Source organism: Sorghum bicolor, chromosome 4 (assembly GCF_000003195.3).
Source record: "Sorghum bicolor cultivar BTx623 chromosome 4, Sorghum_bicolor_NCBIv3, whole genome shotgun sequence".
NCBI classification, from domain to species: Eukaryota; Viridiplantae; Streptophyta; class Magnoliopsida; order Poales; family Poaceae; genus Sorghum; species Sorghum bicolor.
Genome location: NC_012873.2, coordinates 2,249,702 through 2,275,150, shown reverse-complemented (window position 1 = coordinate 2,275,150; position 25,449 = coordinate 2,249,702). Strand labels below are relative to the sequence as shown.

At 43.5% G+C, this 25,449-nt stretch overlaps 6 protein-coding genes across 7 annotated transcripts; 5 read left to right on the top strand and 1 right to left on the bottom strand.

Moving 5' to 3' along the window:
• LOC110434564 (probable pyridoxal 5'-phosphate synthase subunit PDX2) lies at nucleotides 937-4,082 on the top strand. The gene is made up of 7 exons (XM_021458827.1): nucleotides 937-1,229; nucleotides 1,336-1,463; nucleotides 2,285-2,372; nucleotides 2,442-2,515; nucleotides 2,636-2,827; nucleotides 3,502-3,599; nucleotides 3,696-4,082. Exons 1-7 carry the CDS (start codon nucleotides 1,175-1,177, stop codon nucleotides 3,826-3,828), a joined length of 768 nt encoding a protein of 255 aa, XP_021314502.1. The 5' UTR covers nucleotides 937-1,174; the 3' UTR covers nucleotides 3,829-4,082.
• LOC8057506 (protein TRI1) lies at nucleotides 5,168-7,188 on the top strand. Its single transcript, XM_002453204.2, has 2 exons — nucleotides 5,168-5,623; nucleotides 6,758-7,188. Exons 1-2 carry the CDS (start codon nucleotides 5,351-5,353, stop codon nucleotides 6,878-6,880), a joined length of 396 nt encoding a protein of 131 aa, XP_002453249.1. The 5' UTR covers nucleotides 5,168-5,350; the 3' UTR covers nucleotides 6,881-7,188.
• LOC8069918 lies at nucleotides 7,470-10,463 on the bottom strand. Its single transcript, XM_002451428.2, has 7 exons — nucleotides 10,134-10,463; nucleotides 9,860-10,038; nucleotides 9,673-9,728; nucleotides 9,242-9,356; nucleotides 8,669-8,791; nucleotides 7,987-8,158; nucleotides 7,470-7,883 (listed from the first exon to the last, which is right to left on the bottom strand). The coding sequence occupies exons 1-7, from the start codon at nucleotides 10,239-10,241 to the stop codon at nucleotides 7,698-7,700; spliced, it is 939 nt and encodes a 312-aa protein (XP_002451473.1). The 5' UTR covers nucleotides 10,242-10,463; the 3' UTR covers nucleotides 7,470-7,697.
• Nucleotides 11,835-12,540, top strand: LOC8069917 (protein RESPONSE TO LOW SULFUR 3). The gene has a single exon (XM_002453203.2). It carries the CDS (start codon nucleotides 12,005-12,007, stop codon nucleotides 12,332-12,334), a length of 330 nt encoding a protein of 109 aa, XP_002453248.1. The 5' UTR covers nucleotides 11,835-12,004; the 3' UTR covers nucleotides 12,335-12,540.
• Nucleotides 12,726-17,202, top strand: LOC8069916 (golgin subfamily A member 5). Of its 2 annotated transcripts, none has more exons than XM_002453202.2 (7): nucleotides 12,726-13,126; nucleotides 13,317-13,709; nucleotides 14,271-14,393; nucleotides 15,197-15,376; nucleotides 15,461-15,542; nucleotides 16,548-16,612; nucleotides 16,702-17,202. In XM_002453202.2, the coding sequence occupies exons 2-7, from the start codon at nucleotides 13,413-13,415 to the stop codon at nucleotides 16,999-17,001; spliced, it is 1,047 nt and encodes a 348-aa protein (XP_002453247.1). In that variant the 5' UTR covers nucleotides 12,726-13,126; nucleotides 13,317-13,412; the 3' UTR covers nucleotides 17,002-17,202. The 2 variants fall into 2 exon arrangements, with proteins under 2 accessions (XP_002453247.1, XP_021314829.1); XM_021459154.1 differs by having other exon boundaries at nucleotides 13,236-13,709.
• Nucleotides 17,399-21,890, top strand: LOC8057505 (PRA1 family protein H). Its single transcript, XM_002453201.2, has 4 exons — nucleotides 17,399-17,943; nucleotides 18,048-18,187; nucleotides 21,248-21,319; nucleotides 21,406-21,890. The coding sequence occupies exons 1-4, from the start codon at nucleotides 17,492-17,494 to the stop codon at nucleotides 21,498-21,500; spliced, it is 759 nt and encodes a 252-aa protein (XP_002453246.1). The 5' UTR covers nucleotides 17,399-17,491; the 3' UTR covers nucleotides 21,501-21,890.

Here is a 25,449-nt window from a genome sequence, read left to right as displayed (position 1 = left end):
CCATGAAGCTATTTTAGAAATAAGTGCTTAGCAAAAAAAAAACAGCTCATAAAAAGCTCATGAAGTTATTGTGAGCTGTGCCAAACAGACCTAAGTGTTTGGCAAAAAAAACAACAACTCACAACAACTCATGAAGGTATTATGAGCTATGCAAACAATCTCTAAATTATAATTTTTATATCTCTATTTGAGAGTCATTGAACAAATATTATCTTTGTATATTTCGTGTCTCTAAAAGACTTCATTTTTGTTTTATATACTTTTGTATCTTATCATATTTTTTTCTTGTGTGAAAAAATCATGAAAAAACTACCATATATTTTATTTATATAGCCACATAGCCTATCTAAAAGTGGTGAGCGAGAAGAGTGGTTTTGAAGAGCCATAAAAAAATTAAGAGCAATTTAGAAAATCTATTCAATCATGTTACTTTTATTTTTAAAATTTTATGATAAAGAGCCAGCATCTTGAAGATGCTCTTATCATCCTTACGACAAGAATGGTAGCCCAAATACCACCTTTTTTTTTAACTATTTGGCAAGCACGGGGTATTAGTTTGAATATCAAACTCAAAACGTATTTCTACGTGGAACCTTTAACCCACTTTTAATTCAGTTTTGACCACCGTGTTATTTGGATAAATAAATACGAAAAACACACAAGTAAGGTTTACACATCTGAGGCTGTACACGGTCCTAGCACATAACAGAGAATACATCACATTTTCTAGTATGAAAAAAAAAACCGTTGAGGCTGTACTAGCATTCGGCCCACTAGTCGTTCACGCCAGCTGGCTTGACAACGAGCCCACCTCCACTGCTGGACGGACCCCAAGTAAACGGACGGCAGCGATCTCCCCGCCGACGTGGGCGCACGGCTCCACGGCGATCGGACGGCCATGAGCGGCCGTCGCCTACCTCCAGTAGTTTTTTTCCCCTTCTGGTGTGGCAGCGGCACGTGCACCGAGACGTTTCGATATCCCCCGAGTGGTGGGTCTGGCCGCCGCCGCCGCCTCGGCGACGTGCGGCTTCTTCCTCCCCTTCCATCCCGCTCCCCGTGACGTCACCAACCACTCCGCTCCACTCCACCAGCCGCCTCGCCTCTCTCTCTCCGACCCACCCATCGACCGGAACGCGCGTCCCGAGGTCGGGGTAGCAGGGTCGGGAGGAGGGCAATGGCGGTGGTGGGCGTCCTCGCGCTGCAGGGCTCCTACAACGAGCACATGGCCGGTACGGAATCCGATTTCGTCTCCCTCTGCTGCCTACCGGATGGCAGATGCTCGTGTTGTTGATTTCGCTAGTGTGTGTGTATGTGTGTGTGGGTGGGTATATGCAGCGCTGAGGAGGATCGGGGTGAGGGGCGTGGAGGTGCGCAAGCCGGAGCAGCTCCTCGGTGTCGACTCGCTCATCATCCCCGGCGGCGAGAGCACCACCATGGCCAAGCTCGCCAACTACCACAACCTGGTGGGTGGGTCCTCCTCCTTCTCTCCTCGTTCCCTTTCCTTTTTCCCTTCTCGTTTGTGGTTGATGCTGATTGGTTCGTCGATGACGTCGCTCGTGACTCTGTCTGTGTGCTCGTGTTCACTGTCGAAAACCTGATTAGGTGCGTGCTGATAAGGTAGCCGAATATGTGCGTGCTGATAAGGTAGCCCGAGATGAACCGTAGCTCTGCAATATATGGTGGGTGATGGAAATTGAATAGAGAAGCACAATCTTAGAACTTGATTGTTTACTGTTTAGTGGGTGTTCCTTCATGGTATTGTGCACAGACGTATTTTTCCAAATTGATTAACACGATGCTGAGCATCCTGCTCTTGGTCTGCCTAGGCTAGACACTGCTGACTAACAGGGAAATGAGAAATAGTGGTTCCTTGCATTGGTCAAAAGAAATAACTAGAAATAGGAAACAGAGACTGGCACAAAAGAAATGGAATTTTGCCCATTTTATTCCATAAAAATTTCCTAAATCCTAATAGAAAGTCTGAGTATCCTTTTGCCCACACCTTCTGCCCATGGAATAAGGGTTGTAGCCTTGTAGGCCAGTGCTGGCTGCCTTCAATCATGGAAATTTTGTGTTCTTGGCTTCTCAGTCAGTACATACTGTCACATGCTGTGCATACTACATGTTCCCACGAGATAGTTTCACAGAAAATAGTTTTGCTGGAGAGTATCACTTCCTTTTTGGCATTTGCACTTCTTGGACTTCTTTATACCTGAGATTGTATATTTATGGCCTGCCTAATTGCTTATAGCTTGTAAAAATCTCACTTCCATTTGCCGTGCAGTTCCCTGCACTTCGAGAGTTTGTCGGAGGTGGAAAGCCTGTCTGGGGAACCTGCGCTGGGCTCATCTTTCTTGCAAACAAAGCAGTAGGTGAGTGGCTCACCAATTTATACTTGCTATGTTCTTTTTTTGGAAACCAGTTAATAGCGTTCCTTGCAGGGCAAAAAACAGGGGGCCAGGAACTTGTCGGAGGACTAGATTGTACTGTCCACCGAAACTTTTTTGGGAGTCAGGTAATTTTAGGGATTGTGTAGCCTGTTGATGCCAGACTATTGAGTTTCACATGTTTAAAGGCTTTGTAGTTAAACACAAATATGAACACCGTGTTTCATTGCAGACTATTTCTCTTGCAGCTTCAAAGCTTTGAGACAGAGCTATCTGTGCCAAAGCTTTCAGAGAAGGAAGGAGGGAATAATACATGCCGTGGTGTATTTATACGGGCACCTGCTATATTGGAAGTAGGTCCAGATGTTGAAATATTGGCAGATTGTCCTGTTCCTGCTGACAGACCCAGCATTACCATATCATTTGGGGAGGGTACTGAGGTTTGTATATTGCGTTTTTTTACTATATATATATATATATATATAATACTGCAATTATCTGCAGATGGCCAAACTGAGTTCTGTTATATTTCTAGTAAACTGGATTTTTAGGATGACTGCTCATTATTTCTCTCATTTCAATAGTTGCCTTTAGTTCTTTTTCTTTATAATGAGTAGTGAGGCAGTGGATATGGCCATTTCTGGGAAAGCAGCTACAGGATGGTGCTATGAACTATGATTAAATGTGGGCATACTTACATATAACTTGCTGATTCTACATGTGGTCTCTGCCTTGTGTAGTCCTGATTATTCTAACTGGCTTTAACATCTGAAATGATATAATTTCAACCCATTGCAACTCAAATATTCAGACAAATGGACTATGAGTACTTTGATCACATTTGTCTCATGTCTCCCTCACTTTAGGGCATTACTGGTCTGCTAAATATCCATTAAATGGACTTCCCTGTCACAGTGGCGTTTGTTTGTTCATTGGCTTGTGTTTCTGCATGACATGTGTTCATCTGATCATGCCTTTTGGGAATTGGCTAAGTCTTTCCTTATTAGAAAAAAAACACCGAAAATACTAGTTGGCAATCTTGTAATAGTTAATTCTGTATTGTGAATGAAAAGCTTGCTTATCCTCTGTCAACTGACCAGAAACATACTGTCAGGAAGAAGTGTATTCAAAAGATCGGGTAATTGTTGCAGTACGGCAAGGGAACATCCTTGCAACTGCTTTCCACCCAGAATTGACATCAGACTCCAGATGGTAAGCATGTTCCTTTGATACCATACCATCCATTCGTTTAGTGGTTTAGCCCTCTTGTTCTGATTCATAAAAGCTCTTGCGCTATTCTCCTGCTAGGCACCGCTTCTTCCTGGACATGGATAAAGAATCCCAAGCAAAGGCCTTCTCTGCGTTGTCGATATCATCATCTTCAAGAGACACTGAAAACCTGCCAAAGAATAAGCCGCTTGATCTGCCCATTTTTGAGTAACGCTACAAACAAGACGGTCAAAAGATTGAAGAAAGGAATGAAGAAACTGACCATATATTTATCATTAGCTGGTTACAAAAACAAAAGGCTGAGAATCTGTTTTACTCAGCCGGAAAGTGTTGTCTGGTAGCTAACTGTACCAATTAAAATAATCATGCTGTGTGTTGTACACAATTCTTCAGATAAGCAAATATTGTTTTGGAAACTACAAATTTGCTGTGCAATGAAAGGTTATCAGTTGAACATTGTGATAATTTCCCCTTGATTTGTAGTTGGTTAGAGACTAACGCCTCCATTTTTGTACCATGTGACATTCGTTCCGCTTTCATTTTTAGCTGCTTGTTAATTGAGGGCCTGTTTAGCACAGCTAACAACATGAGCTATTGTATTTATTTGTTTGCCAAACACTCATTTCTAAAAGTGTACCCTCATATCTAAGATATGAGTTGAGATAAGATATGAGTTGAGATAAAGCTTTTTAGCTTATTCCAGCTTCACCTCTGATATTATAGTTCATTATATTCCTTCTTCGGCCATGTAAATTTGTTTTATCAAACATTTGTTTCAAAATAGCTTAACTTTAATAAAAAAGCTGTTCATAAAGTTATTTTTGCAAAAACAAATAGCTTTAGGGAACTATTGGAGATGCTCTTATATGGTCGAAGAAGGATATATTTGTTTTTTGCAAAAATATAGCTTCATAAAGCTTTTTTTGTAAAAAAAAATATATACCTGAATTATCTGTGCCTGCTTCAGCTCTAAGAGCCTATTAGCTTGATAGAAAAGTTATGGCTGAAAGTATTGTTCGCTGATTTGTTATGAGAAAAAATATTATTGAATAGCTACCAGATTTGGTAGATGAGTTCAAACGAAAGATCTAAGATCCATGCAATATTTATGAATTCACATTGGATAAGGACTGCTTTGGAAAATAGGAATTGCACCAGAATTTCAAAGGAATTAATTTATTTTCACAAGAAAAATCCAAGAAACAGAAAAATTACGAAAAAGGTATCTTTGACCAATCAGCCTCAATCTGCACGTAGCTGCAGCTTCATTTTTTTTTTGCAGTTCTTCAGAACAGGCTTGAAGTGAGTAATTTGTGTTCGATAAGTGGAATATTTGTTCAAACCCGCGTGATAAATAAATTCCATAAAAACCTCCTAATTTTGCCGCGGGTCAGTGCTTTACCGTTTCTCGTACCATCAACAAGCACCAATCCACCATCTACGGAGTGCAGGGCCCCACTTGCAGAGACTCTTTTGCAGAAACAAAATTAGTGCTAGTGCTAAATCCAAAGAGGCACAGGGTCCTAGATGTAAAAACCTTGGTTTTCCTTCCGTTCGTTCCTCTTGCTTGGTCTCCACTCTCCAGTCAGGCCCAAATACAAAAAGGGAAAAGAAGGGTTCGGGGGAACGCCGCTCGAATCCGTAACCCTAAACCTCCCCAAAACCCTCCTCGCCTCCCTCCCCTCCATCCAATCCTCGAGACGAGCGCGCGTGCGAGGAGGAACCCCACGGAGATGGCGGCGGTGGCAAGGGTTTTCCGCGGGTCCCTCTTCCTCATGTCCCCGGCGGCGGGCACGGGCAAGGCGGCGGGAGCCAAGGCGGCGGCGGCGGCGGCGACCAAGAAGCGGACCAAGGCGCCGTCCACGGAGCCGAGGGTGCCGACCGGGATCTCGAAGCCGATACCGGTGTCCGCTGAGTTGAGCAGGTTCGCCGGCGGCGCGCCCGAGGTCGCGCGCTCCCAGGCCGTGAAGCTCATCTGGGCCCACATCAAGGCTCACGGCCTGCAGGTAGCGCGTCGCTCTCACCATCCGCTCTGTTCCTGTCGGTCGGGTCTAGAGCCTCTCGCTTTTGACTGCGTTGTTTAATCTGCGCGCCCTTGCTTGTCGTTCCGTGATGTGCTAGAAACTAATATTGTTTCGTTGTATTATAGTACGTTGGATTGTGATTTTTGGGGTGAGGAAATCCATTTTGGTGGGGTTGGGTTAGGGTTTCGCCTGTGCTTGAAAGGTAACGGGGTTTTGGAAAGGAAATCCAGTGCGCCTGGTGATGACGTATTTGGCAAAGTTGGTCACCATTCTGTACCCCGTTTTTGCTTTTTTATTGGCAACACTAAAAAGTTCAGGTCATCCTTTCTAGTGGTAGGTCCAGAAGCATTAGTGATCTCAGCGAATCTGTTCTCCAGTCTGTGTTTGTGGTGAATGTGAATAGTCAATTACCGTGGTGAATGTGAATAGTTAATTACCGTTCATGATTCGTATGATGTTCCTTTGGTACAATCAGTTCCATATGAATATATGATGTTCCTTTGGTACAATCAGTTCAACTTTGTTACTATGACTCATGATTTGTTGAGGTGTATTTGTGTATGCTTTGACAAATAACAAACTGTGCTGCGCTGCAATTGATTCTTTTGGGGGGTTTATTAGTGCCAACTCTTCAGTGGATCTGTGCCTGAAAAGTGAAGTGACACACTTTTTTTTTCTTAACATCTGGACACTAAGTTTGAGTGCATTGTGGAGGTGTGTTCGGAGGTCGTAATGTTCCTCTTGCAGTATCATTATGTGACAGGTATAATGCATTTTGTGTGTTCAGGTGCCTTCTAAAGTACGCTGTAGATGTCTGTTTGACTTAATATTGTACTCTGTTGTTGTGATATATGATCCTGAAGGCAAGGTTGGCTATATGACCTGTGTTTGTGTATTGATGGAGCATTTTTTTAGCAATTCTTCTGTTTTACTTCTACTTGCCACAGAAAAAATAAATTATAGTATGGCTTGTTAAGCCCCTTTGCTTCTTTGTTGGTTTGCAGAGTACTCTATGACTTGCTTACACTGGCTGCCGTGTTATACTAACCTACTATAGATGTTTGCGTCGAACAGTTTTGTGCCCTGAACTAAAGGAAAGCTCTTCATGGTTTGCAGGACCCAGCCAAGAAAACTGAGATCAACTGTGATGCAACACTCAAAAGCTTGTTTGGTGGGAGGGACAGGATTGGAATGCTGGAGATCATGAAGCTACTGCGTCCTCACTTCCTGAAGAACTAGAAGCGGTCCCTGGAGCCAGCGATAGTGCTTTAGTCTACGACTTTATTTGGATGGCCTCTTTTGTGATCCATGTGAAGTCCAGGTTCCACTAGTTAGTTAAGCCGAAATTGTGTGATGGCATTAAGACTTCAGACTTTGTTCAGCGGTTGGGTTTGGGGTGTGATGCATGTAAAAAGGATTCCCAGTGTTGCTGTTGCTCTTGCTATCCTGTGTGGGCACCGTCGGCACATTGATGTGGGAAATGTTTAGTCTGCCAATGACAAATCTTCTTAGTCCACGTTCATTCCTATCTTTTGATTCGTGATCTAGTGTTATGTTCCCATGCGTGGCATTGTGTTCTTTAGTTTTCTACTCAGTTTGCGTCCTGTGGCTACTCAGTTTCCCCGTTATATGCTAGTTGCCGCCGATGTGCTCTGTGGCTATGCTGGAATCTTTGTTGTTATAGTTCTGTTGATGACTATATTGACTCTGCGCCTAATAGTTATGTTGCTTACAAAATTATTTCATTTACGTCCCTGAACCGTGACTAGGAGCTTATATTGGGTTTTAACTAGGAATTGAATTATCATCTAATGTGTTGACAAATGAGTGAGATATACTACGTCTAATATATATTAGACAAAAAGACCTCAGGTTGAATTGTCTACAGAAGCTGACAATACACAATTGCCCCCTTCAAGATTTACGATGCTATATCATGCCCCTCAATTTCACTATTTCAGGCCAAGAAAAAGTTCCCCTTCGGTGGGCCTGGTGGCATGCCAGATGTAGGACACATTCCAGTTTCTGTTCCGGCAGCTAGCTCTTGTACGCCATCTCAACTGAGAAGGTGATGCACCCACTGCTTGAGGATTGCTGGAGAGCCATACCAGGGCCTTTGTTCATCATCAGAGCCTACAGGAGAGTGGTACACGCCGTCAAAGCTTATGTTCAGTGCTCCTTCCAGATGCGCTGCCATTTCAGGTACGACGCCGTCGCCCCACACATCCGCTTGGCCACAAACCTAGTTGTGAATTTGACGTCAAATGGTTTTGTTTCGCAATCGATTTGCAAACTATCTCAGATGAACCATAAAATTCAGGAAATGAAGTGTTTTACAGTTTTACCTGTTTGTACCCTTGCCCGACGAACCGGGCTCTCCACGTGACACTTGACCGAGTAGATTTGTCATTGCTACCCGTAATAACAGCCTCACCTCCTTCTGAAGGAGTGTCAACTGCAAGGATCTCATCAGAAGCAGCTGCGGAGTTCCCCAGAAGAGGAGCACCTTGAATGTACCTGTGATACAATGAAGAGATGGTATCACACATGAAGGTATGTGGTCATAAGACAAGGACATGCTGGAATATGCACCTATCTCATTTCTTAAAACATCAAAATCAGAAAAATGTATGTTCTATGGGGACTAAACTTTAGCCAACCAAAAGAATCTGTCAACTTGACTTTTAAAATTCTCTTCCTTTGATGAAGTTAACACTGATAACACCACTGCACCTATCTCATTGATTAAAACATCAAAATCAGAAAAATGTAAGTTCTATGAGGAGTAAACTTCAGGACGAATTGACAAGTTTAGTCAACCTAAAAAAATCTGCCAGCTTGACTTTTTGAGTTCTCTTTCTTTGATGAAGTTAACACTGATAACACCAACATTCCAGAACATATTACTAGGTTTGGTTCAGCAGTTATGCATCCTCAGGGAAACTTATATCCAAACCAAAACAAAGTTCATTAGTAAATCAATGTGGAAGCAGCAAGACCCTGAAATCCTAGCCTGAATAAAGGTACCTTCCAGCAATGCACACATATCTTAATTCTGGTGTATAAACTGCTGGAGCACAATTCTTCTCGACGTAGTTCAGTAGTCCTCTAGTCTGATCAATTACCCCAGGTACACCTTTTGGAGGAGGCCTAATGATTAGACAAAATAAAGGCAAGGAGGTCAAACTCAAACAAAACAGTAGGTTCTGTATTTGATTTCGAAACTATGTTTTTCAATATTTCTAACATAATATCGAGTGGCAATTCTAGCCTTGCAGGAGCTACTAACATTCAACAGTTTCATATACAGCCAGATTGTGTATAGCTGCAGAGGTATAAATGGGAGAAAGATGGTTGGGAGAACTTTAACCTAAGCATACTGTATACCAATGGTACATCAGGGACTAATAGTCAACTTTCTTCAGTTTCCTATGCACAAGATAAGAACCACACCCATTTTTTTAGAAGAAACACCAGCATAAACACTAACCCATTAATCATAGACTAGTTCACTTCAAACATGATTGAGGAAAAGAAAAGGATGGCCACCATCAGACTGTAAGTACAAGCACACAACAAGCGTCTTAAAAGAAACCATACAAGTGAGGGGTGCCAAGGGTGAGCAGTAAACTTATGTCGGAAGCCTCAAACTCCGCCATGTACACACGCGCGAGCCAGCCCCCAGCTGAATGCGCTATCAGTGATATCTTCCCACCTGCAAGTAGCAAAGGGTTCAGAATTAAGATAAGTCTTCTTAACTTCATGCTGTTCAGCAGTTTAGCACTTGCATCGTTAGAAACTAAATTTCAGTAGGTAATTTATGGACTAAAACAGCAGATCCTATATACCAAAACCTTCATCCAGATAGACATGAACACGTCACATACTAATTTGCTTTCTTGTAAGCCCAAGTTTTTTTTCTTTTTTTTTTATAGCCAGGATTGTAATCGCAAGTAATTAATTGCTCACTAACCACCAATGGAACGTTAGCATTTCTATTTCTTCTAGGACTGGGGGAAGGGAAGACAAACCTGGTGCGCATAGCTCCCTCGCCTCAGACACCGCGTCATCCACCCTCTTCAGGTACCTGCAGCAGCGCAATGCAGGCAAGGTGTTTGGTGAAACGCTGGCCACGACGCTGACTGACCCTGGCGGAGCACGGAGCACCGCGTCCGTCCGTGAGGAGGGGGGGGGGGGGGGGGAGGGTTCAGCACTAACCAGTCGAGCACGGGGCGCGGGCGGAGGGTGCCCCGCCAGTAGCTGGCGTCGGCGAGGCCCGCGGCGTTGCGGAGCCAGTCGGGGCGGGTGACCCGCGCCACGACGGCCGCGGGGAGGCCGTGGTCGTCCCGTAGCGCCGCGGCGAGCCGCGCGTAGTCGCCCGTGTTGTTCCCGAGCCCCTGCGCCACTACGACGACAACACGCCGCGCGTCACGCACACGGGCGAGAGGGCAAGAGGAAGCAGCGGGAGAGAAGGTGAGGGAGAGGGCGCAACTGGGAGGATGACGGCCGGCCTGGCGGTGGCGGGGGCAGTGGCGCCTGCGTTGGCGATGGCGCGGGGCCCTGCGGCACCAGGGCGCGGAGGAGAGATGAGCGGGAGCATGTCGCCGCCGTGCCGGTGCCGGTGCCGAGTGGGAGTGGAGTGGCTGTGGCTCGCCGTGGCGCGGCGTGCGCCTCTCGAAGAGGAGCGGAGCAGAGCAGCACGGCGATAACGGGGCGGTGCACGTGCACGTCTCGCTTCCCCGCACCATTCACCACGGGTCGACCGCGCGCGTTTCTGGGCGCTGGATGTTAAGATCGATGGCTCGGGTTAAACTGGAGTCGAAAAGGAAAATGTGCTCCTCTGCTGATTTCTTCCTTCTTCTCCCTTTGGAAAAGTGAACAGAGGTTTTAAGCTGACATAGGTTCGATTTTTGTGGGTAATCAAGTCCCCAATCAGTAAATCATGGATCCGTTCACAAATACAATTCTTATTTTTTGAGAAATCAAATAGTTTTAGAGCTTTATAGTAGAATAATATAGAAAATATTGGCATTTATGAAATAAAATTAATTATAAATATTTTCATAAAAAACTTATAAAAGATATACTTAGCATAAACTTAGTCATAAATAAGCTAGTTTAACTTAAACGAATCTTATGGTTGTATTTTTTTTTTTTGGGACCGACTGAGTACACGTGAGCCAAAATCTATGCGATACATGCCAAACCGCAAACATGCCATTATGGCTTTTATCGCGAGGAGTGGTTGCACAGAAGAAGTATGCACTAACTATTCTCTCTCACCCGTGTGTCTAGATATATCGTGAAAATTATATATTACTCACTTTATTCCAAAATAAGTGTTACTTTGAGTTATGTGCATGTCAAATATTTTATATCTTTAAATAAGTTAATTATAAAAAATAATATTTAACAATTAATCTAATAATACTTATTATGCACATAAATATTAATGATTTTTTATATATTCGGTCAAAGTTACAAATTTTTTGACTTTTTGGATGATGAGAATGGCACTTATTCTAAGATTAAGAGTGTATTGCATCTAAAAGCAAGATAAACTTATAATGTAAAATAAATGGAGTATTTTTTTTAAATTTATTCTAGAATTTATTTTTTTTCAATAAAATATAATATGATGAACATGTTTGGTTGCCGTCCATATTTTGCCACGTCTAATTTTAGGCATCTGTGACAAGTCTAACTGATCACTCACTACACAACAATGAAGTCATGCCACAACTTGCCTAGATACCAGCTTCACACTACTACCATTGCATGTTGCGACAAAATTTTGAAACCGAAAGGGTTGGCGAGAGGTGTGGAGCAGCTTGTGCGCATGGGGCCGTGGCCAGAGCATCTTCCAAAACCGTCCACGCGCGCCCAAGGCCCGAAGCGGCGACGGAACGCCGGCGTGCTGGTGCTCGGCTGCTCGCCGCCAGTCGCCACAGCCACCGCTGAGCGGCGACGAGCCAGAGCCAAGCCAACCCTTTGGCGGCTGGCTGGCTGGCGGTTCGGCCTCGCGAAGCTTCTCTCACCTCACAGGTCAACGTCCGTCGACGGGGTCACTGCTGATGGCCTGATGCCTCCCGCGTCAGCGCTCCCGTCCTCACACACTCACAACCCCCCGGTGCCTTGCACCTGGACGCCTTCCCGGCCCTCGCCCCCACCGATAAATAACCCGTCCCCCTTCGCAGCCAGATACACCAGCACAAGAGCAGAGCAGCAGCCAGCAGAGCAACCAAAAAAACTAACCAACGCGCGGGCGCGGCGGCTGCAACCTCCCGTCCCGTCCTCCTCCCGCAAGCCAAGCTCTGCTTCAGCCCGATCGGAGTCCATCCCATCAAAATCCAATCGATTTCGATGGCGCCATCCATCTCCATCGGCTCCGCGGCGCCGTCCTGGGCGGCGGGCGCGAACAAGAAGAAGAGCGTCGGTGCTGTAGTGGATGATGAGGCGGAGCTCCTGCGGCGGAGGAACGCGGAGCTGGAGCGGGAGGTGGAGGCGCTGCGGCTAGAGCTGGGCGCGGCGCGGCGGCGCGCCGAGACGGCGGAGGAGGCCGAGGAGCGGCTGTGCGTGCAGCTCGGCGACGCCGAGGTGGAGGCGCTGGAGCTCGCCCGCGCCTACCAGGCCCAGGTCCAGGCGCTCGCCGCGGAGCTCGCCGCCGCGCGCGGGGCCGTCGCGGGCAGATAGATCCTACGGAGTAGTCGACTAGTAGCTATAGCGCGCAGTGCGGCGGGATGGATCCATTTTGGTCGTCGACGGCACGGCATCTCGCGGTGCCATTGCTGCCGGCGTCGTCTTTGCAGTGCAGAGGCATGTAAACTTAGAGTTGACTTTTTGTTGAGGCAAATCAAATCTATACAACTGAATGAATCAAGCGGGATTGGATTACTACATTTGTTCTGATGTTCTTGGTTCTTCTGCAATAATTGAGCTGGTCTCTGTAAAATTTCTGTGTCATTCCTGTGAAAATTCCTTGGTCACAAAGGGAACGAAACGTTATGTGTTTCACCACGCCATTGCTGCCTTCTTGTTCTTGTTGCAGCAGGAATCTATAGTTTAGTTGACGCCCCCAACTTGTGTGCTCTGATTCTAGCAGTAGCTCAGAACATCAGATCCGTTGACTGCTGTTCATTTTCTCTTGAAATGCTAGCACTGGGTGAGAGGAGAAGAAATGATTAGAGGGAATCACAATCACCGAATCATTTTTTTTTTGAGGGAAATCATATCCTTGGCAGGAATGGGCCTGGCTAACTTCCCTTAGGCCTTGTCTAATGACAGGATACGGCCCAGCCCAAAATGCCGACGCATCCCACACGATCGCAGATCGCTCGCTCGCTCGCTTCCAGGCCTAGCCAGGAAAGCCCGGTAGCCCATTAGCCACCCGCATCGCTCGCTGGACGCGCCGGCGGGCACGCACGGCAGCGCCACGCCCTCCACGCCGACGCCTGTAGTTGCTGCCGGCGACGGCGAGCCTGTGAGGTGACTTCTCCTCTCCTCCCTATCATTCTCCCTGCCGATCTCTCCCCACTCTCTTTACGAATTGTTCGCTTACGTTTCAAACATTCTGTTCCCTTGTTCAAATCCGAAGTCGCTGATCTCTCGAGGGGGAACAACTAGAGCCATCAACTCATTTCATACGCCTTCATCACATCTTGGTTGCAATCTGCAGCGACAATTCCTCGGCGGTGCTAGTCGAATCCGTGCTCGCTTGCTCGTTTAAATCCCGAGCTGCTCTCTCCCGCCTGAGGGAGGACCGGTCGTCCCCATGGCGGGGATCCTGGCGTGGGCGGCCGACGTGGTCGGCGGGGCAGGCGGCAGCGACGACGAGGCCGACGACGACGCGCGCGCCGCGGCGTCGGCCGCCATGACCCCGGCCCAGCGGCTCCGCGCCGCCGACCTGGACGCGCGGGCGGCCTCGCTGCGCCGCTCCATCCAGGACCTCCGCCTCCGGGTGCCCCCGCCGCACGTCGCGCAGCGGCTGCCCCACCTCCACGCCCACTCCCTCGCGTCCTCCGCCGCGCTCGCGCTCCAGCTCAACGCACACTCCTCCACCAAGGAGCAGGTGCGCACAACCCTTTGGCTTAGCTCCTGTTCTTCGTGTTCCTCCCCTTGGACGTTTTTTATGCCCTTTAGCACGACAGGTCACCATGATAATAATCGTTAATAAGGGAATAGTAGTGCTGAAACTAATTTTGCACAGCCCCATTGATCTGGCTCAGGAGCGCAGTTCGTGGATCTGGATCTAGTTAGGTGCTTGGATGGTTCGTTGGCTGCAGGTTTTATTACATTGAAAAATATAAAGGAAAACAGCTGTGCCTCTATGATGTCTGTTCATATCCATCATTTTGAATGGGAGATGACAATATTTGTTAGGGTGCTCAGTTTCTCTAGGGACACTAGTTGCTTATGCACATTTCTACTTGTCAGCAATCTGCAAAGTTGGAAAATTTTCTGAATCGATCAGCTGATGTAACAATTGTAGTATTGGTGTGTTTACCGCCTACAAGAATGGTTGAAGTTCAACTATATTGCTAAACGATTACTTGAAAGTTACAGTCACTAGGATAGTTGAGTGTTCGTTCCTATGCAGATTTCTTTAACAGATCCTGTAAACTTTCTGTAGACCCAGCAAAGAGAAGTAACTCTCCAAGAAGAAAATGCAGCCTATGAGAAAGCTATATCAGAGTGTAAACACAAAATTCAGGAAAAACAGATGGAGGCCAGTCAGCTTCAGAGTAATCTGGAGGTACACCACCATACCTTTTAACAACCCTGTTTTACCTTCATGTCATTTTCCATTTTTTACGTGTCTTATTTTCCACTATCTAATACTCTTCTATATTAGGTGTTACCGTGTTAGTAAGCACATGCCGCATATTACATGTTTTTTTTTTCATGTTACTTAAGTGTCATCAGTTCTTCCCATTGTGAGGTTACTACTTGCCAAGCATATGTAAGATACCGTGGACAAGACCTACATTTAAATATGAAAGAACTAGATATCTCCTCAATCAAGTGCTCTTGTTAATGGTGAAAAAGATTTAGGTCGAAGGTTGTTGACCAATTCTGATAGGTAAACCATGGTGATGTTGTTATTGTTTCTGTTTGCAAAACTGCATCATAGATCCCTTGATTATGTCTTGTTGAGCAAACAAGCTTACCTCCTACTACATCATTTGTTTGTTTCTTCATTTTGTTGTACACAAATGTTGAAAGAATGATAAATTTGTCGGAACATTGAGGCAGAGGTCATCAATACCTTAAAACAAAATTGTGAGTTTGTCTCTGCATCAGTAAGGAATTACTTTAAACTCATTTACGAGGAATCCATGTTGTCCTGTTCGATGAGTATCATGAAGTCACAATCAGCCTGTGTGGGGCTTTCTAATGCTTGAGCCATGTATGTATGATGTTCATTAACTCGTACTCTTCACTTGAATGGTATCCTTTGAAATGCTGTTTATGTTTGCCTTTCTGCATATAGTTTTTTCCATGCAAAGCATAGGGCCACTCCGAACATCACTTTAATAGAATATGTTAATTTTTCAGGAAATGGAAGTAACGGAGCATAATTTAAAGACACAGCTTGAAAATGCTCTGAAGGAGCAGGAAGCTGCTCAACATAAAGCATCAACAGCAGCCTCTGGAACAACTGAAAATGCTCTACTGGAAGCTAAATCAGCAATCAATCTTAAATCTAAAGATTTGGAGGAGAAGAAAAGGGAGCTGGTACATTATTCTTTTGACTCTTCTTATGTTCTGTATTTCGAATGGAACGTCGGAGTCTTTTTTTTAATTATTCCCACCTCACAGGAACTATTGGATAACAAGGTGCAAGCATTAGACAAAGAGTGGTCTGTGGTTGAAGAAGAATCTTTAAAGAAACCCACTCCTGGTACTTTAGACTTTTCTGCATGTCAATATTTTCATTGATTGGATTCCCCATGTTTTTTCTTTTTTTTTTTTAAAAAAAAAACGATTGGCAACATGTGATTGTGAAGGGGCCAAAAGTGCCTATGCAAATAATGCCAGTTATGTTTGTGTTACGTGTGAACGAGAAAAGACGCCAAACCATGAGTAACATAAATAATTCCAATGTTTTCTATCATATGAAATGCTTTTCTAATATCAGATTTAACTTTTTATGAGTCAGTTTAGCAAATTTTTTATTGGTCATCTCTTTAATTGCTAAAGTGTTATTTAAAAAAGCCAACTGCTAAGAGATACAGTATATTCTGAATCTTGGAAGAACACAGAATGGTTATATTTGTTTGAACCTTGCTTCTATGTATACTAGTAGATCATTGCTTACTTACAGCACTCATCACCCAATTTTTATTGGTTAACTTGGTAGGGAGAAGTTTTCTTTTTAAATTCTCAGTCTTGAAGGCATAGAAGAACTAGGCATTTTCTCTTGAAATTACCCTGTTATGAGCACATTAATTGGGCGCATCCAGGGTGTTAATGTCCTTCATGGCTACACCTCATGTTTCTAAGAGTAAGCTTACTCCAATTGTTGAATTTCGGTTTTCATGTTTGGAGGGAGTAAGATCTCTCCATCATAGAATTACGAAATTTTGCCTTCTGGGCTAACTGTGTTATCTGAATGAGTGGTGGTGGTGGTACAATAAGTGCTCAGTTCCTTGTTAAGCGGCCGGCAATGAATAGATGGTGTTGTGAACTTGTGATAGCAAATTGTTTCTCATTTTGGAGCTTTAACAAAGTTAGTTCTCTCTAATTCATAAAGCTCGTCTAAGGAATCTTGTGATGCTCTGCCAAGGTATAAATAGGGAAAGCAATTATCCTACACCTTAGCACAGTTATGCCTGCTTCCTGCTGCATATTTGCTTCTTCTTTTATGAATCTATGAATTTTAGCTTTTCTTCTGTTACATATGCAGCACAAAGAGAGAAGGTCCTGGAGAGACAACTACATAGCCTCATCGAGCAGTTGACATCTAAGCAAGTCAGTTCTATATCCTCGGCCTTTGCGTCTTGTGAAGGGTAGTGGCTCCTACCTTCTCAAACTGAATTCTTTCTTTTATTCTCATGTAGGCTCAAGCTGAAATCCTGGCCACTGATGTGCATTCCAAAGAAAAGGAGCTGGAACGGCTGAATCATCTGCATAGAAACCTCTACAGCAGTGCCAATGAAACTGGCGCACCCCGGAGCCGCCTCAACAGAGGCCTTTTGAGCGGCCCTGAAGATTATTATTACGACCCTAAAGGGGGTCGTAGATCGTACCAGACTGGCGTTAGAACAGAAGGCCAGAACCGGCTGATGATCCTTAGGTCCGCAATTGTACTGTATGTTTTGCTGCTCCATGTCGTCGTTTTCATAAAGATATCAGTTTGAGATTATATATATATAAAAAGATATCAGTTTGAAAGCAGTTTGTACGCACTTCATAAGTTCATATTCATAGGAAAACAGAAACTTGGTTTTGTGTACCAATCATGCAAACGTTTCTGTGTAAATAACTTGTGAGTATGTGACCCCATTGATGGATTTATAGGAGAATATATGAAATATACCTGCTGCCATATTTTGGTACTATTTCTGCTATGTTTTTGTAGAAATTTCATTTGAATAAACTTAAAGAAGCCACGGGTATTTTAAACACCCCCTTTGGAATTGTAACTGATTGCTCTGAAATTTCTGTGCAATTGATGTAAAATTTGTGTTCCAAAAGGTGCTCGAACTATGTTTGGCCAGCAACTGTCAGCTGGTTTGGCTGGGAACGGGGCCACTGGAGAGTGGGGACTCTCCTGGGCCCACACGCAGAGGGACATGATAATCCTCTTCCTCTAGTGAGGTATCGCAGCGTTATTCCATTTCCACTCCAATGGCGGCCTCGTCGTCCTTCAAGCCGAACCCGCTGTCGCTGAGCGTGCCGGACCCTGCGCTCGATCGCTGGCTCCGGGACAGCGGCTACCTCGACCTCCTCGATTCCACCACCACCGGAGCGCCGTCGTCAACCTCGGCCCCCTCCACCTCCGCCTCCGCCGCCGCCAGGCCCGGAACCGGCCCGGTCTCCTCGGGCGTCGCGGCCGACGTCCTCGCCTTCGCGCGCACCCTCGCCTCGCTCCTCGCGCTCAACCCCTTCGCGCGCCTCTCCACCGCCGACCTGGCCGCGCCCACCCCGTCCTGGTCGCTCGCCTTCGTCGGTCCCCCCGGCGCCGCGTCCTACTCCTGGCCGCCCACGCCGACCCAGGCCAGGCTCCGCGTCCAGGAGAACGTCCGCCGGTACGCGCGCAACTACGCCGCGCTCACCATCCTCGTCTTCGCGTGCTGCCTGTATGTATTTAGTACTGTATATGTATTGTTTCTCATTCCTTCACTTTCTTTGATTCTCGAAGCAGCTCCCTTGATGAATGATCATTTGTGTCAACACTGGGCAGGTATCGGATGCCGATGGCGCTGCTGGGGATGCTGGCCAGCCTCGCCGTCTGGGAGGGCGTGCGCTACTGCCGTGACCATTGGGGCCTCACCACCAGGGCTCCAGGGGTTGCCCAGGCTCTGCTGCACTGCGCGCAGATTGGTGACTATGATGTTCCTGCCTACCCAACACTTCGATTGATAGCTTTTTCTCTCCTCTGAAGTGACAATTGGGATTCTCGCATTAGTAACATCAAAATAGATGATGACATGCATTGCGTTAGGTTGCAAGTGGAATGAGTAAAATCAACACCTTGCAAATTCTAGTACCTGAAATCTTGCAAATATGGGCAAAAACATTAGTACCTCACTGACATTAGGTATGCTGCTACAAAATTTGTTAAGACGGCTAGAGTGGAGCAAAGAACATGATTGATGCAATTTTAAGATCAGAATACCTGTAATCTATCATACAAAATGTTCTCTGCTTAGAGAAATGTATGTACTTAGACCATTTGTTCTCTGCTCAGTAGTCAGTACAACCAATTAGTTCATCGAAAAGCTCTGAACAACAAAATTCCGATGAATTCGTGTATTACCCTATGTTCGAGAAATTCTTGTTAATTCATGAATATTCTAAAGGACTCTAACCTTTTCAACTCCCTTGCAGTATACCCTGTTTCTTTTTTTTTACTTCCCTGGTTCATATCCAGGTCTAAAGTTCCATTTTCATGATTTCTGTATAGTAGAATGGTATAAACGAATAACGGTATATCATGTTTTATGTACCAACTAGAAAATGTATTTACTAAACTGTGCAGTCTCTTAGTTATGGTCTTATAGATTATTATGTGTTGCTTAAAATGTAGAAGTTATCTGCTGAGCTCTCTTAATACATCAGAAGCAAATAAGCAATACAAATAAGATGGGAAATACGGCAAGCTTAACTTTAACTTATAGTTTTGTTTTGGTTGATTGGCATCCTGTATTCCTGACAATCCAAATTAATTTGGGGGAAATCTTCTATTTGCCATCGCGAGGTAACTTATCTTATATATGCCATAGTGAACATGTCAAGACGTTCTTTCCATACCATTATGAATATAAAGAGGGCAAACAGCGTTTTGATGAGAAATTATATTAATGCCCCCATCTATAAATTGGCTGTGGGAAACGAGGGTCCACCATGGTTTTGCAGTATATTTTATAGTCTAATGTTGCATCATATATTTAATGAATAAAAGGGGCTGATGATAGAAACTAGAAGCGATGAATAGTGTTCAAATGGGGGCAGCAGCCAGAGTGAAGCCTGACATATCTGTGGTTAACTTGTAGGCTTTGGTACTTCTATTTTTTATGCTTTCTCCCTGCGTTTAGTTCCACTGCAATCTAGCAGTTCGTTTAAAGATCTCAAGTATCACACTATTTAGTAATCTTAGCAGATTGAAGTGGCGCCCGATTCTTCTCCTTTCCTTAATATGCATTAAATAGACTGCTAAACACCTGAGTGCCGTGGCAATTTCTTATAGATGGAATATATTTATATTTATGTGCATGTAACACACCCATTTATGTCTCACTAACATGTCGATGATATCCTCCCTGTGTGTTTTTAAATACAAGCATAGTGTTTAGGACAAGCTAATTAAATCTACTTCTAGGCTTTACTTCTCCTTTTGCTTTCTCTGTGCCTTCACTATCTACATCTAGTTCATCATGATTTATTTAAAGATATCAAAATATCGCACTATTTTTAGAATTATAAATATCGCGCTATTTGCAAAATTTAGCATATTGAACTTGTACCCGATTCTTATCCCTTATTGTGGGGTTGGTGAGAGAGAGGGTGTTGGTCTGCTAACTATGCTGGACCTGGGGCAGCTACTCTACATGATGGCTGCAACCCCTTTAGAGACACACTAGACAGCTGCGAGACCTGAAACAGGAATCATCCTGCTCACAGATAATCCAGATCATGTGCTCTTAGGAGGAAAAGTACAGTATGTTAAAAATTAGTAACTATACTTTGGTTTCCTTTTCTTTTGTATTTGTGTTTTAAATTTATGCACTATTAAGAAAAGTTCAAGATTCTCTCATGCCCCCTACTAATCTGTTATTCTGTTTCATATAATCCACCCCTTCTTAAATATTTTTAATCAAAGGACCAAGAGATTGATTCTTGTGAACTGGATCGTACATCTAATAAGTTAAGGCATTAAGGGCACTTCAGGAAGATGAAGCTATGCTACTTATTGAAACCCCATGACATCAAATCAAAAAGAAAAAAAAACACCGTTCTATTTTAGAACATCAAATGAATTCCCTTTAGTCCAACCAAGATTCCACTAGAACTGAGCTGGAATGCAACCCAGCTGGTTAGCGGTTACGTGCTTTAATGTTCCTTCCAGTCAATTATATTCATCTTTATAGTCTTCTTTCACAACTTTGTTATTCTGTATTTTTCTTAAATACCTTTAACTGTAGCATAAGTAACTTTGTTTGTGAAGTGTTCCAGAAACTCTTATGGCATGAATATTCTTCTGTTTTTTAATTGAATTGAGTGGAAATCTATAAAGGCTTGGCAAATAGACTCCTTCCCCACTGCTTTGGGAGAGCAAGGAACTCCATTAAATGATTTTTTTTCTTCACAAGAGCACTTCTTTTTTCTTTGGTTGTCTGGGAGTACCAAGAGTCCCCTCACTAGCATCCTGCAGACATCACCATCTGGCTGGGTCCTGACAGTAACCTGCTGCATACCACCAGAAATAACTGGAACCAGGGATAACCTGCTAGTTACTCTAGGTCTCTAGCTAACCAAGCCTTTAGGGGGAAATGATAGGAAATATTGGCCTGACGGGCTTTAGGATCTTGCTGTGATATTTCTGTAGGGAAAAATGGTAGCCACCGGTAACCTGGCTGTTACTGGTGTTAGCTATTATTTTTTTTTTGGGGGTATCTTCTTTTCCTGTATATGTTTTTTATTACTGCTAGGATATGCTCGTGACCACACATTCTGCTCATGCCATATAGCTGTTTTACGTTAAGGCATGATTTGGGGGACTTCAAACTTTTATTACACACAGTGCTAGGTCTTCGGTCTTCCATTGGTTTTTCACCCTGTTGTAGCTCGTTTTCAGCTTTAAGGTTTTATCCCTGGAATCAACTTTTAATCATGCCTGTCATATTGTAATGACTAATGGCTAGTTGTTTTGTTTCTTAACAGCTACTGCTATACTACTGTACGTCTGCAACCTACAGTTTGCTCTCGTGTATGCCATCGGATTGAGCTATGCATGTAAGTGACTTCCAGGCTCTGTCCCATTCCTTGTCATTTCCCCTGGTTCTGGGAGCAACATGGTGCCCTATGACTATGTGCTGCAGTGATGATGTTGCACGCCTCGCTTCGGAAGTTGACCCCCTCAAGTCTACCAGATCCCAGTAATAAGAACAGGAGGGCGCAGCCGAGACGGAGCTAGGTTACATGCCGGGCAGTACAGGGCTACAGGGCGATGTTCATGGCTGTCTAGAGTTAACATGGGAGATGATGCAGCATGGTTGATGGTTCCAAAAACGTCACCTGGTTATTGGAACAGCAGTACATGTTGAGGCGGCGACACATGGACGAGTGTAGAATACGGTCATCAGGATATATATTATTATACTGTCACGAAAACTGGAAGAGGCATACACTTTATGTATTTTTTAATAAGAGAGAAGCAAATGGTAGTTCATTTTATTTCTGCCGTCTTGCGTGGATGCATGTAATCCATTCGGTGGAAGACATCTTTGTTGTATGTACTGGTTCATGGGGGCCATGGCCAGACGACCCACAAATGGCAGAGAACATCACATTCATTTCACACTCACCTAACTGTTGGCCGACCCAAACACATCACGTTTTTTTAATTACAGATGAGAAAGAGAAATCTGTGCACCGGAAGTTCCGGGTGATCGGCGTTTTTTAGCACTTAAATTTTATCTGATTAGTATCTTGTGATGAAGAAGAAAGCGACCTGCGTGTTCTCGATCGTCTGTGCCTGGACCATGCTTCCTCTATGCCTGTTGCTTGTTCCAACGCGCCAGCTTCCATTGTGAACGTGAGCCTACCAAGGTTTTGTTTTAGCCCAGCCAAGAAGTGCACCTACGACAATATAGGTTATGGATCGAGCAGCTAATAGTTAACTGCTAATAATTAGCTCAATCCAAACAGATCCAACTAATAATTTAGCTAATTCCTATAGAATTTGGATCCAAACGGATTCAATTAATAGTTTAGCTAATACGTACCTAGCAATGATTCAACTAATAGTTTAGCTAATTGTTAGCTAATACCTAACTAGCAACTATCTTAGGTCCAGTTTGGATTCAAGGAACGATAGTAGTTAGCTGGTAATAATTAGTTTCTTGGATCCAAATAGATCTAACTAATAGTTTAGCTGGATACTTAATTAACAACTATTTCACTAGTTGAATCAAACTAGCTAATACCGGCTAGTAATAGTTGTGACCTATTAGCTAGCTAACTATGAACTGCTAGTGGATCCAAACATACCTTTACTAGTTGGACTAAACCAACTCATAGTAGCTAATACTCCCTTTGTTCTGCTTTGACTGGTGTTTTAGCTTTTAGTCTGGTGCAACAAAGATTGTTTGAATGTGCACATTACATGTGTCTGGGTGCATTGAAGAAACTGTGAATGTAAACAATTTACTGTACAGCCAGAACGACATTCAAAGCGGGACAGAGGGAGTAGTTAGCTAGCTACTGGTAATATTAACTATGAGCTCTTAGGCCTTGTTTAGATACACCCAAAAATCCAAAACTTTACAAGATTCTCCATCACATCGAAACTTGCGGTACATGCATGGAACATTAAATATAGATAAAAAAGATAATTAATTACACAGTTTACCTGTAAATCACGAGACGAATCTTTTAAGCCTAGTTGCTCCATGATTGGATAATGTTTGTCAAATAAAAACAAAAGTGCTACAGTGTCAAAATTCAAAAAGTTTTTGGATCTAAACAAGGCCTTAGTTAGCTAACTATTAGCAGCTAGTGAATCAAGCATGACTATCGCTTGCCATTTCATTTGCATTATTTCATAACACATCATCACACGACAAGACAATATAGCTGATGGACCACTGTCAACAAACACACGCTACAAAAACTTGCCAAATACCAAGTGAAGGAGCAACTCAATACTACTACTACTACTTCCTCTGCCAGAAATCACAAACATATTTGGTCATAGTAAGCAGGTTGCAGGTCTGGTCCTTATTATTTTTCCTTACAATCAAATTTAACTAATTGTTGATCAAAATTTATATTTTCTCTTGTCAAATACGATTATTATTTCTGGAAGGAGGGAGATCTCCGAGTAAAAAAAATATAATTATTTACACGTTTTCTTGACGCACCATAATCGTCATAATTCCGTCAACCAGATTCTACAAGAGACCACAAACCACGCGTCGGATGAACTTCCAGTTGGATACCGATACGTGTTGACACAGAATGCACTCGTGCCTACACAACCATTTCTTTTCACGTGTCCCTCGGGAGCACACGAACAAGCATCATTGACCACGTACCTGTCTTTCCAGCGCATTCTTTTCTTTTTTTCAAATTCCCAAAAGCCCAAATATACGATGCCATCATTTTCTGATCACACTTTAGGTTCAGGCTTTTGCGTAAAATCATGGATGCAAATTTGGCCCTGCCGGAACATGTATGAGGCCTTGTTTAGTTCCGAATTTTTTTTTGGTTTCGGTATCGTAGCATTTTTATTTTTATTTGTCAAATATTGTTCAATTATGAAGTAACTAGGCTCAAAAAATTCATCTCGTGATTTACAGGCAAACTGTGTAATTAATTTTTGTTTTTATCTATATTTAATGCTCTATGAATGTGCCGCAAGATTCGATGTGACGGAAAATCTTGAAAAGTTTTTGGTTTTTGGGTATAAACTAAACAAGGCACAGTACGTCCATGAGGATACTGTGTCGCGAGTCAGCAAAGGCATACACGCTATCTTTTTCTTTATAAATAAATAAATAATCTTGTTTTATTTTATTTGTTTTTTAGAGAACTTTTTTTTGGTCATCAGGTTGCGTCCAGCAACCAATTCAGTCAAAGCCATTTTCTTTGTTTTTCTTATGAACTACACGTCTATAAGTATGTAGGTATGTATACTCACTTTTGTAAATCGATGTACGTAAACCTTAACTTCTAATAACTGAGCTAGCTAGTAGATTTTAAAGTTGATAAAATTATCATAGACACCTCGCCATCCATCGATGTATCACCCCTCATCGAAAGAACTAGCAGGTGCCCCGTGCTTTCGCACGGAGCAGTAAACGGGTTTTTTTAACCTGTTATGTTCGGAACCCGTAAATATTTAGTAACGGGTGTAACTGTTTCTAGACGGGGTTTATTGTTTTTTATCGGGTAGTACTATTCCTTAACGGGTTGTGCTGTTCCTTAATGGATTTGTACTGTTTTGTTAACGGGTTAACTGTTACCAAAACAGTGTTTTGTGAGAGGGAACTGTTCACAAACAGTGATCTGTGAGAGGAGACGCTATCTCCAGCTATAGGAGTATAGTATAGATAACATCCTTAAATAGCTCGTGCTGTTGTGCACAAAGGGCAGAGAGCATCACATTCTCATTTCACACACTTGATCTTTATTCCTTGGCCCATGAACCAACCGTGTTGCGTGTGCCGTGCCCACACAAGGAATTCCAGTGCGTCCCTGGCTCCCCATGTGACCAAGATTCTCCCCCAAACGCATCACAGTTTTTTGGGCTCCAGGGGAAACAAATCCATGCATGCAACTTTTGTTGAAAGATATGAGCATCTTGTTGACTATTCTCTGTCGATGATGTACTGTGCTATGCAATTGTCTTTGGCATTTTAGGTTCTTGTCACTAATGGCATGTCATATGTGATGGTTAAGGGAGGTTAAAAACGTGTCTTGTGATATAGTTGGGGGGATGGGAAAGTGAAAGGGTGGTGGAGAAAATGATGTAGAGCTTCTAGAAAGCCATCCTTTTGTTTCTCGTGCTTTTTAGTACAAGAACTCCTTTTCAAGTTAGCCAAGTAGATCGTCTTTAAAGACAAAGAAGGTTAGGCAAGCAAGACGGCATAAGACTTGCACGCTCCTTTTTGAATCATGCATATAGGAAAATCTATGGACAAAGCACATCGAATAAATTTTAGCAATATTTTTGTAAGTTCATTTTAGATATTTCATGATTGATCAACAAAAAAAAGTACGTTAGTTTAATTGTTTTCTCATAAGCTAGGTATATCATGGTGAGTTAAAAATGCATGGTTTATATAATTAGATTTTGTGTTCTTATCACTCCTACCTCACATATTAATTTTTTTTTCCTAAAACCTACACAAGAGGACAAA

What these genes read in the sequence shown, in the direction of transcription:
- LOC110434564 (XM_021458827.1), top strand. Translation starts at nt 1,175, where the DNA reads ATGGCGGTGGTGGGCGTCCTCGCGCTGCAGGGCTCCTACAACGAGCAC. An exon ending in TCGCCAACTACCACAACCTG is followed by an intron (nt 1,464 to 2,284) that starts GTGGGTGGGTCC and finishes TTTGCCGTGCAG; the next exon opens with TTCCCTGCACTTCGAGAGTT. An exon ending in CATTTGGGGAGGGTACTGAG is followed by an intron (nt 2,828 to 3,501) that starts GTTTGTATATTG and finishes ACATACTGTCAG; the next exon opens with GAAGAAGTGTATTCAAAAGA.
- LOC8057506 (XM_002453204.2), top strand. Translation starts at nt 5,351, where the DNA reads ATGGCGGCGGTGGCAAGGGTTTTCCGCGGGTCCCTCTTCCTCATGTCC. An exon ending in TCAAGGCTCACGGCCTGCAG is followed by an intron (nt 5,624 to 6,757) that starts GTAGCGCGTCGC and finishes CATGGTTTGCAG; the next exon opens with GACCCAGCCAAGAAAACTGA.
- LOC8069918 (XM_002451428.2), bottom strand. Translation starts at nt 10,241, where the DNA reads ATGCTCCCGCTCATCTCTCCTCCGCGCCCTGGTGCCGCAGGGCCCCGC. An exon ending in GGCCGGCCGTCATCCTCCCA is followed by an intron (nt 10,039 to 10,133) that starts GTTGCGCCCTCT and finishes GTAGTGGCGCAG; the next exon opens with GGGCTCGGGAACAACACGGG. An exon ending in GAGGGAGCTATGCGCACCAG is followed by an intron (nt 9,357 to 9,672) that starts GTTTGTCTTCCC and finishes TGCTACTTGCAG; the next exon opens with GTGGGAAGATATCACTGATA.
- LOC8069917 (XM_002453203.2), top strand. Translation starts at nt 12,005, where the DNA reads ATGGCGCCATCCATCTCCATCGGCTCCGCGGCGCCGTCCTGGGCGGCG.
- LOC8069916 (XM_002453202.2), top strand. Translation starts at nt 13,413, where the DNA reads ATGGCGGGGATCCTGGCGTGGGCGGCCGACGTGGTCGGCGGGGCAGGC. An exon ending in ACTCCTCCACCAAGGAGCAG is followed by an intron (nt 13,710 to 14,270) that starts GTGCGCACAACC and finishes AACTTTCTGTAG; the next exon opens with ACCCAGCAAAGAGAAGTAAC. An exon ending in AGCTTCAGAGTAATCTGGAG is followed by an intron (nt 14,394 to 15,196) that starts GTACACCACCAT and finishes TTAATTTTTCAG; the next exon opens with GAAATGGAAGTAACGGAGCA.
- LOC8057505 (XM_002453201.2), top strand. Translation starts at nt 17,492, where the DNA reads ATGGCGGCCTCGTCGTCCTTCAAGCCGAACCCGCTGTCGCTGAGCGTG. An exon ending in GCTGCACTGCGCGCAGATTG is followed by an intron (nt 18,188 to 21,247) that starts GTGACTATGATG and finishes GTTTCTTAACAG; the next exon opens with CTACTGCTATACTACTGTAC. An exon ending in CATCGGATTGAGCTATGCAT is followed by an intron (nt 21,320 to 21,405) that starts GTAAGTGACTTC and finishes TATGTGCTGCAG; the next exon opens with TGATGATGTTGCACGCCTCG.